General features: G+C 36.5%; 1 protein-coding gene across 1 annotated transcript; it reads right to left on the bottom strand.

The window, feature by feature from the left end:
- Positions 1–11,830: 11,830 nt before the first annotated feature.
- Positions 11,831–14,704, bottom strand: LOC106129360 (dynein axonemal light chain 1-like). Its single transcript, XM_013327894.2, has 4 exons — positions 14,550–14,704; positions 13,727–13,838; positions 12,759–12,905; positions 11,831–11,974 (listed from the first exon to the last, which is right to left on the bottom strand). Exons 1-4 carry the CDS (start codon positions 14,702–14,704, stop codon positions 11,831–11,833), a joined length of 558 nt encoding a protein of 185 aa, XP_013183348.1.

Genomic DNA, 14,704 nt, shown 5'->3' with positions numbered 1-14,704 from the left:
CGCCCATGAACACCATCCTGGAGTATAAGAATTTACTTATATGAATATACATCACGTACAGGTTAAGTTAGTACCTAGCGAACATCGAAGTGGCTCCCAAGTTTTCCTCAATTTGCGCGCAGCCTTTCGCCCCTCCATTACAAACTTCTCAGCTTCATTAGAGGATTTAAAACGCAAATTTCCTTTTCGATTGTAACTTTTTTCCACTCTTGAAAGGAAGCTTCTTTTAAAGTTGAAAGAAAATTAGTATCCTTCCTTTGAGGGGCGGCAACGCGCTTTAAGTGGTTCGTTTGGATACTCAACTCAATCTGCTAGAATAATGATGGTTCCGCTGAATAAATCGCTGAATGTAATTAAGTAGATTTTTTTTAAAGTTTTCAAGTTCATTCATTAGGTCGAAAATGTATTTCTACTCTGTTTATAAGCAAACTAGCTTGCGCCCGCTTCTTCCTGTCTTTCTCCGTATTTCATACGATATTTATGCAAAATTTCATGGAGATCGGTTCAGTGGCATTGACGTGAAAGACGGATTTTTTTTTATAATATTAGTATGGATAAAAAGACATAGATTATCATATTACATACTTATTCTATGTTATGTGCTTTAAGTTGAAAAAGCTAAAAATAAAATACAATTTGGACTGAATCCAAAACCAATTACATCATAAAATTGCAAATACAAGCACAACCGCAATCTGATTTGTTTTCGGTATACGCGGCTAACTAAACGCGTTACTGCAAATTATAACGTAACGAGCTAACAATGAGAGGTTTACCTATCACCCCAAGAGCCTATTACTGTCTAGAGAGCAACCCCGCCCCTCTTACATTATACCGAGCTCTTACTACCCTGTCGTAATAACACTCCTCGCTGCATCCCACTAAATACACGAGAAAAGAGCCCTACTTTACTGTGACAGGGTCGTAAAGCCCCCGACGAGAATATTTCGTACAATGTGCACACAATGGAAGCGATTACTCTCCCCCGCGACATGATTTTATTTGTACAGTTATTGCGTCGCCGGAGATATTTAAATTTCATTAGGTTTGTTTTACACTTAATTTGTAAGGGGAGTGTTGTATTGTAGGGGTGGTGCCTGCAATTGCCGACTTGTTTCAAATTGCCCTCGTGCATTATAATGGTTATTCGAGTTTAAGCAGATACGTGCATCAGATAGTCACCCTGTTATAGTGTTATCTCAGTTAAGATCATATTCAAACTTCAGATTAGTGTTTTAACGGGCGGCATAAAGGCCTCGTATGTCTGAATTATGTCGATTATATTGAAAATGGGGTTTTAGGAAGATGAATCGATATGAAGATTTTTTTAAATGAATTGTGATTTTTTAATATTCCATAAGTGATATTATTAGGGTGGAAAATGTTATTCATTTGACAGGCTGCAAATAAGAACCACACCACACCTATACGTTTTTCGATGTAATACAACAATTTAACACTTTCATTTATTCCATTCCATTGGTGAAGTTTACCGTTCTCGTGGGAACAATAATCATGAATTAGAGGAGCTCCGAGGCGGTTTGCGGTAACGAATATCATATGTTTGTGGCACTCTATTACTCACCGGGAGTCGTCGTCATCAATCATACAGCGCGCTAGGTAAAGTGTTAATAATCGCCGCAATGCCGCCACGGTACCACATTGTACATTATTTCGTGCTGCCGACGAATTAAGGAATATAATTTGGTTTTAATGTATAGCCTATTCTGTTCTGCCTCTGTTCGTTCATGTATCTAATAGAAATAAATATAACTTTCTTTTCAAAAACTACAGACCTTTAGCGAAACGACTAGCAGGCATGCTAACATTTTCGTAATGATCAACTTAATACCCTCTCTTTGTTAAAAGAAGCGACTAAACAAGTAATACTAGACAGGTAATTAAATTAATTTTACTTATACTGAATGAAAAATAAGTGAACTAGTGTATTAAAAGTTTCCGTTTATTCCATTAGGTCATACCGGTAGTTCGATAATCGCACTGTTCTAGACGGATATATACATATCTCGTCGATTTCAAAATTAATGTTGTCGATTACATTGTATCTTTTTTAATAGTGCTCAAAATATCAGCCACCTATTTGCAAGGCGAAATAAATAAGTGAGCAACAAAACGCACTTTATCAGGTGGCAGTCGCTTTATCCTGCTAATGACCAACCCCTCTAGAGTAATAAAAGTCGATATCAGCCCCGAACTGAGCTTGGCGACTGCGGCTTCTTGATACTATTTCAATTTCGTCGCCTATCAATATTTATAGGGACTCATGGACCAAGAAACTAATTTCTAGCATAATTTTAAACGTATAACTTTTTTCGCGGAACATATAAAGTCGAAATAAGGTGTAGCAGAATTTTCGGAAAAACCAGTCCAACTAGAAAAACGTGTTCTTGATCATCATTTTAAAAATTTGATCAAGAAAATATGCCTCAGAAAGTACGTCAATAGACGTTCTTAGGATAATTCTGTATGATAGACTTATAAGGTATTAATTTTTAAAGACCTAATTTCAAAATCTGTAATTACACGCATCCATTAATCATGAAATTGTCCAATCAAAACGTTCCGCATACGTGATTACTTTGTGGGCCTTTCGCCCTAAATTAAAATGCGAAAATATCAAAACGTGTCTGTCGCGGTAGTTGCTCAGCGAACCGGGGCTGAGAATTAGCGGCGGCGGGAAAGAAAAATGATTGTGACAGTCCGGCGAACACTGGGCGAACACCACTAATGGAGGCTGCGTCTGCGAAATGTTCCACTTAGAGGCTAGCGAGTCTGAACCGAACGAGCCAACGAGTTAGTGGGGGTGGTATTTAGCTTCTAAGCTAAATAGGTATAATTTTACTTTTTGTTACCGGTCCGCAATGGGGAAAACAGAGCAGAACCTTATAATATTATTACTTAGCGTCTGTTGTGTTGCCTTTTAATAAAAAAAACTTACACAAGTACATAAGGCATAAATACATACTCACGTCTTTATCCCTTACGGGGTAGTCAGGGCTGACAGTCTCGCCAAGACGTGAAGGCCACGTTTAGCTGTACAGCTTAATGATGGTGGATGTAATTAGATGATGGAAGTAAGATTCAAAAAGAGACAGGTTGCTATCCCGTCGTCTAAAAACAATCCCAATTTTATTTGCCTGTCCCTTAGTCGACTGTTAAGACATTTATGGGAAAGAGGTGGAGTGGTTCTATTCTATAGTGCTGGTAACCACACAGCATTAAGAATTGGTTATTTATACTTATAACGAATTTATAAATAAAATCACCCGTAAATGGATTTGTATGTATTGTATGTACCTATTTCTCTTTATAATATTAATCATATTTTATTTCATTATAAAAATCAGTACATTTAATAAAATGAGATAAGTGTTTAGCTGAATCCTTGTCTAATTGACATTTTTCCTCAACATTGTGACATTAATGATAACGAGCTACTAAGTTATTCCAAAATATGACATAACAATAAAATAAACTTGTTTTGGCCGCAGCGCGCCGCAAGACACGCTCACCCTATGTGCTGCGGGGCGCAAAATTCCGGGTCGAGCCATAAACGCGATTAGACAAATATTTCCTCACACGAACCAATTTTTCCAAAACTTGGCGAATAAATCAGATCGGTGGTGCGTCGCAGTTTTCTCGTCGTCTTGCCAAATTTATGTACCGATCGGCCCTTTCGTATGGAGATATAGCCCGCTATTTACATATAAATACCTCGATTATTTGAATTATTCAATCGAGAGGGGGCGGCTCTGACAAATCACTTCCTCGGGTGATGGCATAAGTCGGTGGGCTCAAGTTGGTTTGACGTGTGCGGGATACATTGCTTTCCCGATTCCGACGTCGTCTGTCACCACGGCGTCTTTGAAACTTTTTACGATCATTTGGTACCTTTAAATGAGGGGTAGGTATATCTCAAGAATGAAAATAAAATCAATTTCAAGTTTTCTACTGGCAGCGAATGCCTTTTGGCACTCTTGCATTGTTGCAATATTGTTTTTAAATAAAAAGTTCAGTAATGTAAAAAAGTAATCGTTTAGCATGATACAAAGTTTTAGCTGTGTTATGTTGAAGGTAGAGCCATGGTGTATATATCTACCTACACGTAGAGCGATAGTTTAGAGTCTAGCTATTACAACCAAGACGACCATTATATTACAATTCCTTCTAATAAAAAAAATGATTACTTAGCAAAATAACAAAAATGAACAAATAAGTTTAAATTTAGCCCAAAATTTAGTTGCCTTTTAGTCTTTTGTTCGTTCAAAGGGTGAAATAATAAAAGCGAATGGGTGGTTCGTAGCGAGGCTGCGTAGTTTTCCCGCAGTTTTATGTCCTCTCACGTGCCATTTAGCTCGGGAAATAGAAGTTTTTGTATGGAAATCGGACGCACTAAAGCCCCGGGCGCGGGGGCTCTCTCTGCCTATTGTTGTTATGTAACGGTCTAATAAAAGTTTATCATTCGCATGTAAAATCAGATGCGGATGTTTTCGCAGACATAGATTGACTAAAACAAACTAAACATGTAAGTATTTTCTCCTTGTCTTTTTTTTAAAGATTTATCAGTTTACAGGAGCGTGTGTACCTCAGACCCGTTATCGCGCAGGTTTACTGTCAATCGCAAGGGAAAACTGTTAACTACTACGTCTACTACGTTTACGTTACTTACAACTTATTTGCTTATTTTGGGGTCTAATTTTCACCTTCGCTAATGACGCCTATCCCACATTAGGCGTACACAGGTGCCCAAATATAAATTTTAAAAGAGCAATTTAAAAGAACAAGTGCTTGGATTTTAAAAAAAATTCAGTTATCGCTTATTTCGGGATAAAGCGAAGGCTCCTATGTTGTAGATCACATTTGCTGATAATTTCAATTTTCAATGTTAGTACCCTATTATTTTTGTGTTTGATAAGCATCAATAAATCCCTTGTTCACTTCCAGTTAGAGTATTTATTTCACTAATCTCGTTATTGTCTTATGTAGTTTGCAGTGGTGAGTGCAAAGTGCGAGGCGAGCAGCCGTAACATCAGATAAGGAACATTTGATATGCTAATGTAGAAGCAAATGTTCGTGTAATGAGCGTACGACGGTTTAGCGCCTGCCTGCACTTACCATTTTCGGTGAAGCTGCCCTTACATTTTGCCAAGAAATTACTAAGTTAATTTATTGAATTTGTCAAAAAAAAAAAAATTACAATCTGTAGTTTATTCGCGTCGGTCGCGAAAAACAAGAAGGTTAACCGTTAAAGTATCATTTCCCAAAACTGAAAACTAGCCCTTTCTTTTCACATAGTAAGTTTTATTTAAATAATTTCCCGAATATATGAAGTTGTATTATTAGCTTGAAGCGTTCAATAAATGAACTCATTAAAAGGCCTGGGACTTTGTTAATATTACTTATTATAGATCTTTGTTAATATTAGAAGTAAGGGGCGAATAAATACGCGGATTAAGATGTTATCAGATGAGCGGCAGCCGCCCAGCAACGGTAAGTATTGTAAGTTATTATATCAGTTTCTGTGTATCAGCTAACCGCTAATGCGTTTATAATACGCATATTGTTGTCTTTGTTCCAATGTTTCATAGTATGGCAAGGCAAACATTTCACGCAGCAAAGTGGTCAAATTAATTTATTATTGTGCCATTATTTGTAGTTATATCGCTTAAATATTGGTAGCGAATGGTGGGCTCCATATCTGTAGTTCGTAAACTCGTTCGTAAAACGCTGTTCTGGTAGCAAAAAATAAAAATAAGCTGTTATAGAATGAGCTATACTTAATAGTAAACTAGCGAGCTAAACGTGGCCTAGGCTACCCCGTAATAATGTAATATATGAATTTGTGTTTTCGTCTCTTTCCCATGGATGTCGTAAAATGCGACTAAAGGATAAGCTTATAAACTTGGGATTCTTCTTTAAGGCCACAGGCTAGCAACCTGTCACTACTTATTTGAATCTCAATTCTATCATTAAGCCAAACAGCTGAACGTGGACTGTCAGGCTTTTTAAGACTGTCGACTCTACCCCTATAAGGGATATAGACGTTATTATATATATGTATGTATTTTACGTTAATGCTGATTAAGTTAGGCTGAACAATGTTTGCTAGGGCGCTATTTTCAGATTTCTTGTAGTTACGCTAGTTTATAACATGGCTTAGAATGTTTATTACTTAGAACTTCTGGAACACCAATTAGTTATAAGTATCTACCATTTATGTTGTCTAGACATAGTAGCTTTATAAAACAGTTTTTTCAGACTCTGTCCAGGTTTCGGAGAATTAGCCTGTAAAAAAGACGGGTTCTTTTTTTTTTCAAATTATTTAAATGACAAACGGTGGACATTATTACAAATCGTATTTTTTTTTGTTAGTTGTACCATTAGTAATACTTATCAGGGATGGCACAACTATTTGCAACTGTAGTTGTGTTTAGTTGTGCTATTAGGAACAACTTGAATTCTTTATCCTACAGTAGGTATCTTTTGCTAAACCACCCCTCATTATACATATGTATAGGTTAGTAAGTATGTACATATTATGACTCCCGCGTTAGCTCCGATAAATATTTTAAATCTCTCCGATCGCTGACTATTGATCGTGACCGAATCTCTTTGGCTACTTTTCCACCCTCTCTGTAAAGTAAATCGCATTTACAACGTTTCAACCTCGCTAACATGTTAAAACAGAACTAATGGACATTCGCTTCAGTCTCAGCCCGCAGGAGACGAATAATACAAGTAAAATGGTCCCATCTCCACGCTTCATTAATTTTATTGCCCCGAGGCGCTCCGGCTCAAGTCAGAGCGCCGTTGGCTAAAATACGCCATTATTCTGTGTTGCTAGTGACTTAAATTAAATAAACACAAGCTATTATGCGTATTTCGGAATGCATTCGCGTATCTTTTGTCTCATCGACAACTGTCAACATTTTGGCGCGTAATCCTTTCATGTAGATGTGGAGAAGCGGCAACAATGAGGTTCCACACTGCTAATGTAATGGAGATATTAGCGCGAAAGCGTAGCGGAATAATTCAGACATGGTTTTTTGTCTGGCTGCGACACAATAGGATTATTCTTCATTGATCATTGCTTATTATAAGTAGCTGCGAGGGTGCGTTACATGAAAACTAAATTTGGTTTATCGGCTATTATGGAAAGTAGGTGTTAATGTTGAAATAGTAATTTATGGTGAGATCGTGACTTCCTTGCTTTCAGTGAGGTTTCACGGATTTTTTTAATTTAGGGTGTTATGTTTGTGTAATAATTCATCTAGAGACTATATTTAGCTTACCTATAGGCTCTAGGTACCTATACATTTGATAAAAACTGATATACCTACACTTTGCATCTATTTAAAGTTATTAATATGTAATAGGTAAGTTATAGGAAATATATAGGCATGTAATGATTGTTTTCTCATTTTCATTATGATACAGTTTTTCGTTTGGGAGATTGGAGGAATCTAGTCTGTCGAGAAATTTGAGTAGACATTTTTGTTAACTTATTTATTTGAACTTATTATGAACTTACTACCTAGATACTACTTACTAACGGAACCTTCTAAACGGATTTTCTGTAAGTATTTATCAATCTGCCTAAGATTGTTTATCCTTTTGGAAGAAAATATGACACGTGCTTTTGTAAGTTTGTATTTTGTGATTAATTAGAGACAATAATTATTAAACAATTTTTAAGTTGTATACATAACTATTTTATTAAATTAATTCAAAAGCCAGATTGAAACAGTGTAGGCCTATATTTTGTTAAAAACCGAAATGTAAATAAATAATTTGTAAAGGCACAAATATATCAAGTAAACAAAAGGTAATTAAGGGCAAGTGGGTATTATCTAGCCGTAACCTCTCAAGTTACAACCGACGCGGTCTAGCAGCGTCGGCCTTTAGACCTGTAAACGCATGGCACCATAGTACAGATCTATCAAATATAAAGTGTAACGCTACGTCTTTGGGGACGTTCCTACTCTAACGCAATAAGACCGGGATAAGGGATCAAATTTTACTTGAAATGCGTAGCCTACTGTACAGGCAGGGCGGGCAGGCCCTTCACAATACCAACTACTAATGTTTACTCAACTCGGAACGCGACAAAGGGCCGGAACTATTGTTTGTTAGGAAAGCTTTATTTTGCGACCCTCGCCGCTTGCCGCGACAATAGGTTACCCAAGTTAAAAATATATTATCTTAGTAAACATTAGAAACTTGTGAACATGTCATAATTAGTTTAATTAATTCTAAAAGTGTCTAGATATTTTAAACTAGAGTATGGTGACGAATCCGCCCTCTTGAAGCGAAAAGTAAATCGTGTTAATTCATCATCCCATGGAAATTTTTGAAAATTCTCTCTTAGAACACTTTGACCTTTTACGAAACCTACATGCAGAATTTTCAAGTCTCTTGAAATCGTGAAATCAGTGATCTTCTAGTGAGATTCTATATAAGGCAATAGTATGGTAACATAGGTATTTTTTTTTATATATCTTTATATACTCTTTATTTCTCCTGAAATTCTTTTCTTTCTATTTCGTTAAATCGGTCCAGTAGTTTTTAAGTTTGTCCCTTTAAATCTAGAAATGAAAATTTTGGATGAGTACGATTCTCATGAGTAATGCCCATGTCCATATAAATCTAGCATTCTTTAGGGCGGGGCGCTCGAAGGTTGAAAATTATCCTTTTCACGAACGACCTTAAGCATAATAGAGAAAGCACTTAAGCCATTTTCTCCGCCTTTCAGTGGCGTAAGCGCGGTCGTTTGCCGAGGCTACGTCTCGTGAGCTAGAAAATCAGCCATTATTGCCGAAAGGCCAAGTCAAGTTTCCCTGTATAGAGCCGGGGCGAGGGCGGCGAGCGTAACGTTTCAGGCTAATGTGACCATTGGGCGGCGCTTACAGCAATTAGGTTACAAGCGAGCAAATGGATTGTGCATTACCGACGACATAGATTGATTTATTGGTCATATTGAGCCTTCAATTTCAATCATACATTATTTAAATCAAATATGGCGACGACGGCCAGCTGCTACGATACAGTCATTACGGGAATGGACATCGGTCAATGCAGTTTAAACATTAAAAGCGATCAGTAGCGTGACCCGGAGTAGATTGCTTACGTTCAGGTAGCTCTGAAGTGGTAATGCAGAATTGATGCCCATCAGAATCAAAACTGAAATCAAAACTCATATTCTGCTACTACCTTCACTTGTCACGCGATTGAATTTTCTGTTAGGGATCCGAGGCATGAAACGGAAAACCAAAGGAATTTTGTCTATATGTAGTAATCCGAATAAACAAATTTACTGAAATAATTATATTGCAAGGGAGAAAATAGGAGGAAAATTGTCTTTTTCATGGATGATTTTTTGTTGTCAATCATAGAAGGTATGTCGCTAACATTATGGTTTGTCTATCACGTCATAAAATAAGTCAATCTAATTAATAACGTTTTTACAGACATTAAGTATTATACATGTTACGGCAGCGGCGGCATCCCATTTCATCATTTCATACGTATACATATGTATTATTTTAAGTCCGTCATAATAACATATGTATAAATGTAGGTAGATATAAGATCATGTGGATCCAACATGGTCTTATATTAAATTCATGACTGAAAGTTGTTCGCTCTTTATATAGAAAATTCTTTTTTGATATTCCTTCACGTAAAAGATCACATCTGTTAGTGGCCGGGCTTGAAGGTACCGGTCTATGAATAATAAATGTGTCGAGCTGGCCGATTGAGGGAAATTGAATTTTATAGTTGGTAACACATTCGAGGACAGATGTCACAAAATGGCTGCTCGCCGCCGGCTACGTGGTGGGTAATCGAAATGTCAAATAGAAATCAAAATTAGGTCGATTGTAGCGTTAATAATTAAATAATGATGGTCTAGGTGGCAGGCGGTCGCATATGTGCGCATTACGGGGCTATACAATACACTTGATTTGTATGAAGGGAAGGTGTGAGCTGTATTGTGATTAACAGAGTTACTTCTGTTTGGATGGACAATTATCGGTCCATTACATAAAGTATACAATACACTGACTAGCTATCCATTAAATTAATAGACAAGTTGGACAAGTTTTTGATCGGATGGTGTAGATTGACATAATGTTCTCCTAAACTAGGGCCTTTTGATAAAAATGTGGACTTATCCATATTATACAATATGAAATATTGGTCGTATGTTTTCCAGCAGAGTATAATAAGGCCACTATATAATATCTATACGTTATGATATGAAGTGGCATTATTATACTCTGATATATTTTTTTATATTCCTATATCTTCTGTTATTATATGGGGGCTATCTATTTGCCTTTTATACATCCATGAATCACTAAGAGACTTCAAAAACGTCTATAGACATCTCAAGAGCTCTCTAAGGAGGAGGATGAATAGATAAGACATAATATGCCTTAACCACCAAAACCACCAGGCTTGGCATACAGAAGATCGAGTGAAATGTAGTCTTGATAAATTACAAGGTGGTCCTTATTTAGGCAACAGTCCACCTTTTGGCATATCACGAGATTGTGACTTATTATTTGATATGATTTAATATTTACAAATAAAAATATAAATAAGAGACATAGGTATTTAAAATCATTATCAATCATCAAGTTTACAAGAATATCACGTAACACAATAGTAACTCAATTTGTGTTATAACTGATACATTGTCGTTAATTGATTTCCCCTCAGCGCCCATCTCCCCAAGCGCTCCCATCCTGAGTAAGATAAATTCGCGCTATCCGTTTACATCATTAAATTTTATTAGTGGCAACACAATGCCGGGCCATCCGTGCGTTGATCGAGAGAGGGACTTTTCTTTAAGCAAAAGCGTCCCCCACACCAATTCGCATTTCCTTTTGGCACGAATTAAGCAGGCTATTAAGTCGGCTTTGAGACGTATGACGAATCATAAAGCCGAACGGACAATGGATACACTTTCACATGAAGATTTTGCCGATTTGTGCTCAGATCGGCTTTTTGATGCAATTTCCGAGGGGGCTAATTCTAATGTTGACAGATTATTTTTTTAGGGATTTGAACTGTATCACTGTTTTTAATTTGACTTAAATCACAAAACAACAAAAACTCCTATATATTTTGTGAATCTTGTGATTTTTATCAATTAACAAGGCAATTTATCGGTATATAGAGTCAGTTTATTACTATAATCTTCAATCTGTCCATCGCAATCATTATTCGATTAATGGAATTCAATCTTATTGCCGTCATATGTTAGTTGCGTCACCTAATAGATAGATGGCGTGTGCGGCGGTTATTAGTGTTGCCAGAATCATAATCTGTCATAAATGTCAAGTGAGTGAGGCGATGCGACGCCACTATTATTTCAAATATTATCGTCAATTCAATTCCTAGCTTAAACAAGTGGGCATCTATCAGCCATTGTTACAGAAAGTGTCACGCAATCACGACTATAATCTACGGAATATAAATTTTGAGGGACGATTTCTCGACCGAAATAGTTCTGTAATTGACTTATTATGAATTGGGATCATGATAATGACACAAAATTGTGTCTATTCATATGTCGGATACAGAATGACAATTAGGTTAACAAAATAACGTGAACATGCCAACGTTGTCTGGATACAGTTAATGTCTATAAATTTAAAACTAATGTATGTATTTCCGTAGGTAAAGATTATATATTACATACCTACCTTTACATAAAAACAGAAATCTATAATTATAGAGCTTAAGGAGAAAATTGAAAACCCCTACTTCCAGATGTAACATGTAACTAAATTGTTCATACATCTTATTCTCTCAGAATTGGTATTCCGTCAAGCTTGGTGATTTGCTGCAAACGATTGGCAGCTTGGTTGCGCCAGGTGTCCACGTCGGGCTGGTTATCGAAAATAGGGTTTCCAATGAACACCAGGTCCCTCAAAGCTGGACATTCCTGTAAAATAGAACTTGTATGAGCCCCATTACTTTACCATTACATTACTTGTATGATTCCACGGGGCTGTAGAAAAGGTTCGGTACCTCTGTTATATTGGGAGTAGAACAATAACTGGTATAGGTAGATTCGAAGCGATATTATAAAATTTGTGAAACTGTATTTTCATATTTATACATTCTGATAACACTAAGGTGATTTTGTTCAGCTTTAAATCTGCATTTGATCCTGATAGAAGCAAAACTCAATGGCTTCATAACCGCGATCATCGAAGTAGCTGACAGCAGCTGGGTTGGGACGCAATTAAAAGAAAAAGCACAGAAAAAAGGCAGACAGCAAGGCCTTTTACACAGATTCCTACTTTTATATTCTTGATATCTATAAAAAAAATAAACATCGTCACTATCACAATATATATATAAAGTGTATTTTTTTTGTCTGGATGCGCTAATTTCAGAATGTTGTGGACGGATTTTGTTCCTATTTGAAATATTGTAAACAGCGATTTCTGACGAAGTATCTAAAATGCTACCGTTCGAAGCCGGGGCAGGTCGCTAGTATGAAAATAAAAGAAGACACTATCAGACGGATTGACTGAAATCATTTCAGCCGAAGGACGTTCACATAGGCCTCCCCCAATGACTTCTTGGAGGCGATCTGCATCCAACGTTTCCCCACGGACTTCAACAGATCATAGGTTCATCTCGCGGGGGGCCGTCCTACGCTTATTATTATAATATTACGTCTTCTAATAGGCGTATTCAAATAGGTGCTAAATAATTACCTGTAGCCTGTTGAATTCTACCCATTCCTTTATCAAGTTGTTAGACATATAGAGCACGCGAAGGTTTTTCAGTGATCCTATGCCTTTCATCTTGTCTATTGGGTTGTAGCTGATCCACAACTCTTCAAGAGTGTCTGCTACCGTTTCCTTTTAATATAAATATACATATTATAAATGACAATAGCTACTAATACTAAGATATGTACATATATCCACCCAAGTCAGTTATAGATAATAACTCCTTATAGATTGTAAGTAGTAGTAAAAAAAGTAGCAAAAGTACTTAACATTAAATAATTTTTAGCACCTGTTTTTCAGTGATATTTCTTTATTGTTATATTATACCGAGTTTAATGGTTATTGCATTTAAAGCCTCATGTTTTGAGCGCCATTTTGAACTCTATGTAGAGCTCGAGTAAAGAGAGGTTACAGCGTCCCAACAGAGTAATTTACCTACAATTGTTGACTAGGTTTGTGTGTCTTATCATAGGGATATAGCTGAGGATAATAAGAGGAAGACAGATGTTCGTGAATAACCTTATAAGCCGCGGGGACAGAGGTAAGACTTTATATTAAATTTCTAGCTGTTACGCGCGACTTCGTTCGCTGTAAAAGTTAACTGACAATCTTTCATCCTAAATTTTAACCCCTTCTACCCCTTTTTTTATTGCTAATAGGGTCGGTCAGGGTCAACTCTATCAAACCACCAAATTTCATCAAAATCGGTTCAGTAGTTAAGGCGTGAATACCTAACAGACAGAGCTTCTTTCGTATTTATAATATTAGTAAGGGTTTAAAGTTCCGTACTTAATCGATAGGTACATAATAAAATATAAATATATTTACTTTAGGTTATTCTCTGCAGTATCAGCAAACCGCAGATGTACCTAAAAGCAACTGCATCTGGAGGTATCTTTGTGCTATATTAACGCATTATAATATATGATGGTAAAAGTATAAGTGCTTACTATGCCAGCTAGTGACTTAATGTAGTTTCTACCCAGAGACAATATTTTAAGACTCCTCATCCCTGCTATTCCAGCTATCTTGTCGATCATGTTCGACGAAAGGCTTAGTTTTCTGAAAGATATGAAATTCTTTAGAAGGTAAGAAAAATAACAATTATTGGTTTTATCTAGTAGGTACTATCAATCATTCTGAAATATTTTTTTTTTTTTGCACTAACTAATTCTTTATACCTACACAACATAAAAGAGAACATTGATGTCAACCGCGTTGATGTCTTTTCATTGAAGTAATTATAGGAAATTAATAAAAATAATAAAAATGTCTTACACGAATTGAACTCGTTGCACTATTCTTATTTCATTCTCAAAAATTTATGGAATACTCCAAACATGCAAATGTGCAGTAGCCTGTCTGTACTTACCACAATAGTATGGATCCTACGGAATTTTTTCAACGATTTTTTTGGCAGATTTTACTTGCAGACATATATACAGTATTCTAATATAGCATACCTAACTAAAAATATGAATTACATGAACGCCTCACTGTGGCCCAGCAATAGCACGCTTGTCTGTGACATCCGAGGTTCGAATTCCGGCCAGCCGTTATGAGAAAAGAAACGTCTAATCGGCCTGGGTATCATTATAAGTATTAAGTATAAACTATAGTATTGTTAAGTAAGTATCTCGTAATACAAGTTTCAAGTTTACTTCGAGGCTAACTCAGTCTGTGTAATTTATCGCGTATTTTTATATTTATTTATTTTTATTTAACTAGAACTTTGTCTGTAAAGTGCTTATTGCTCTAACATATTTTACTTACTCGCATGCGACTAACGTAGATAGAGCACCATCCATCTTTTCAATAGGAGGCCATTGGAACTGCAGCTCAATGACTGTGGCCTCTGCTGCATTCTCACCTTTTTCTTTCTCCCACCTTGCAATAGCCTCCTTGCAAGTTGTCGGTTTCAACGCCAT

The sequence above is a fragment of the Amyelois transitella genome, chromosome 4, assembly GCF_032362555.1.
Source record: "Amyelois transitella isolate CPQ chromosome 4, ilAmyTran1.1, whole genome shotgun sequence".
In the NCBI taxonomy this organism is placed as follows: Eukaryota; Metazoa; Arthropoda; class Insecta; order Lepidoptera; family Pyralidae; genus Amyelois; species Amyelois transitella.
Note: the sequence above shows the minus strand (reverse complement) of the source record. Positions and strands in the feature narration are given on the sequence as shown.

What these genes read in the sequence shown, in the direction of transcription:
- LOC106129360 (XM_013327894.2), bottom strand. Translation starts at nt 14,704, where the DNA reads ATGGCGTTGAAACCGACAACTTGCAAGGAGGCTATTGCAAGGTGGGAG. An exon ending in TCTACGTTAGTCGCATGCGA is followed by an intron (nt 13,839 to 14,549) that starts GTAAGTAAAATA and finishes CATATCTTTCAG; the next exon opens with AAAACTAAGCCTTTCGTCGA. An exon ending in TAGAATTCAACAGGCTACAG is followed by an intron (nt 11,975 to 12,758) that starts GTAATTATTTAG and finishes TCTATTTTACAG; the next exon opens with GAATGTCCAGCTTTGAGGGA.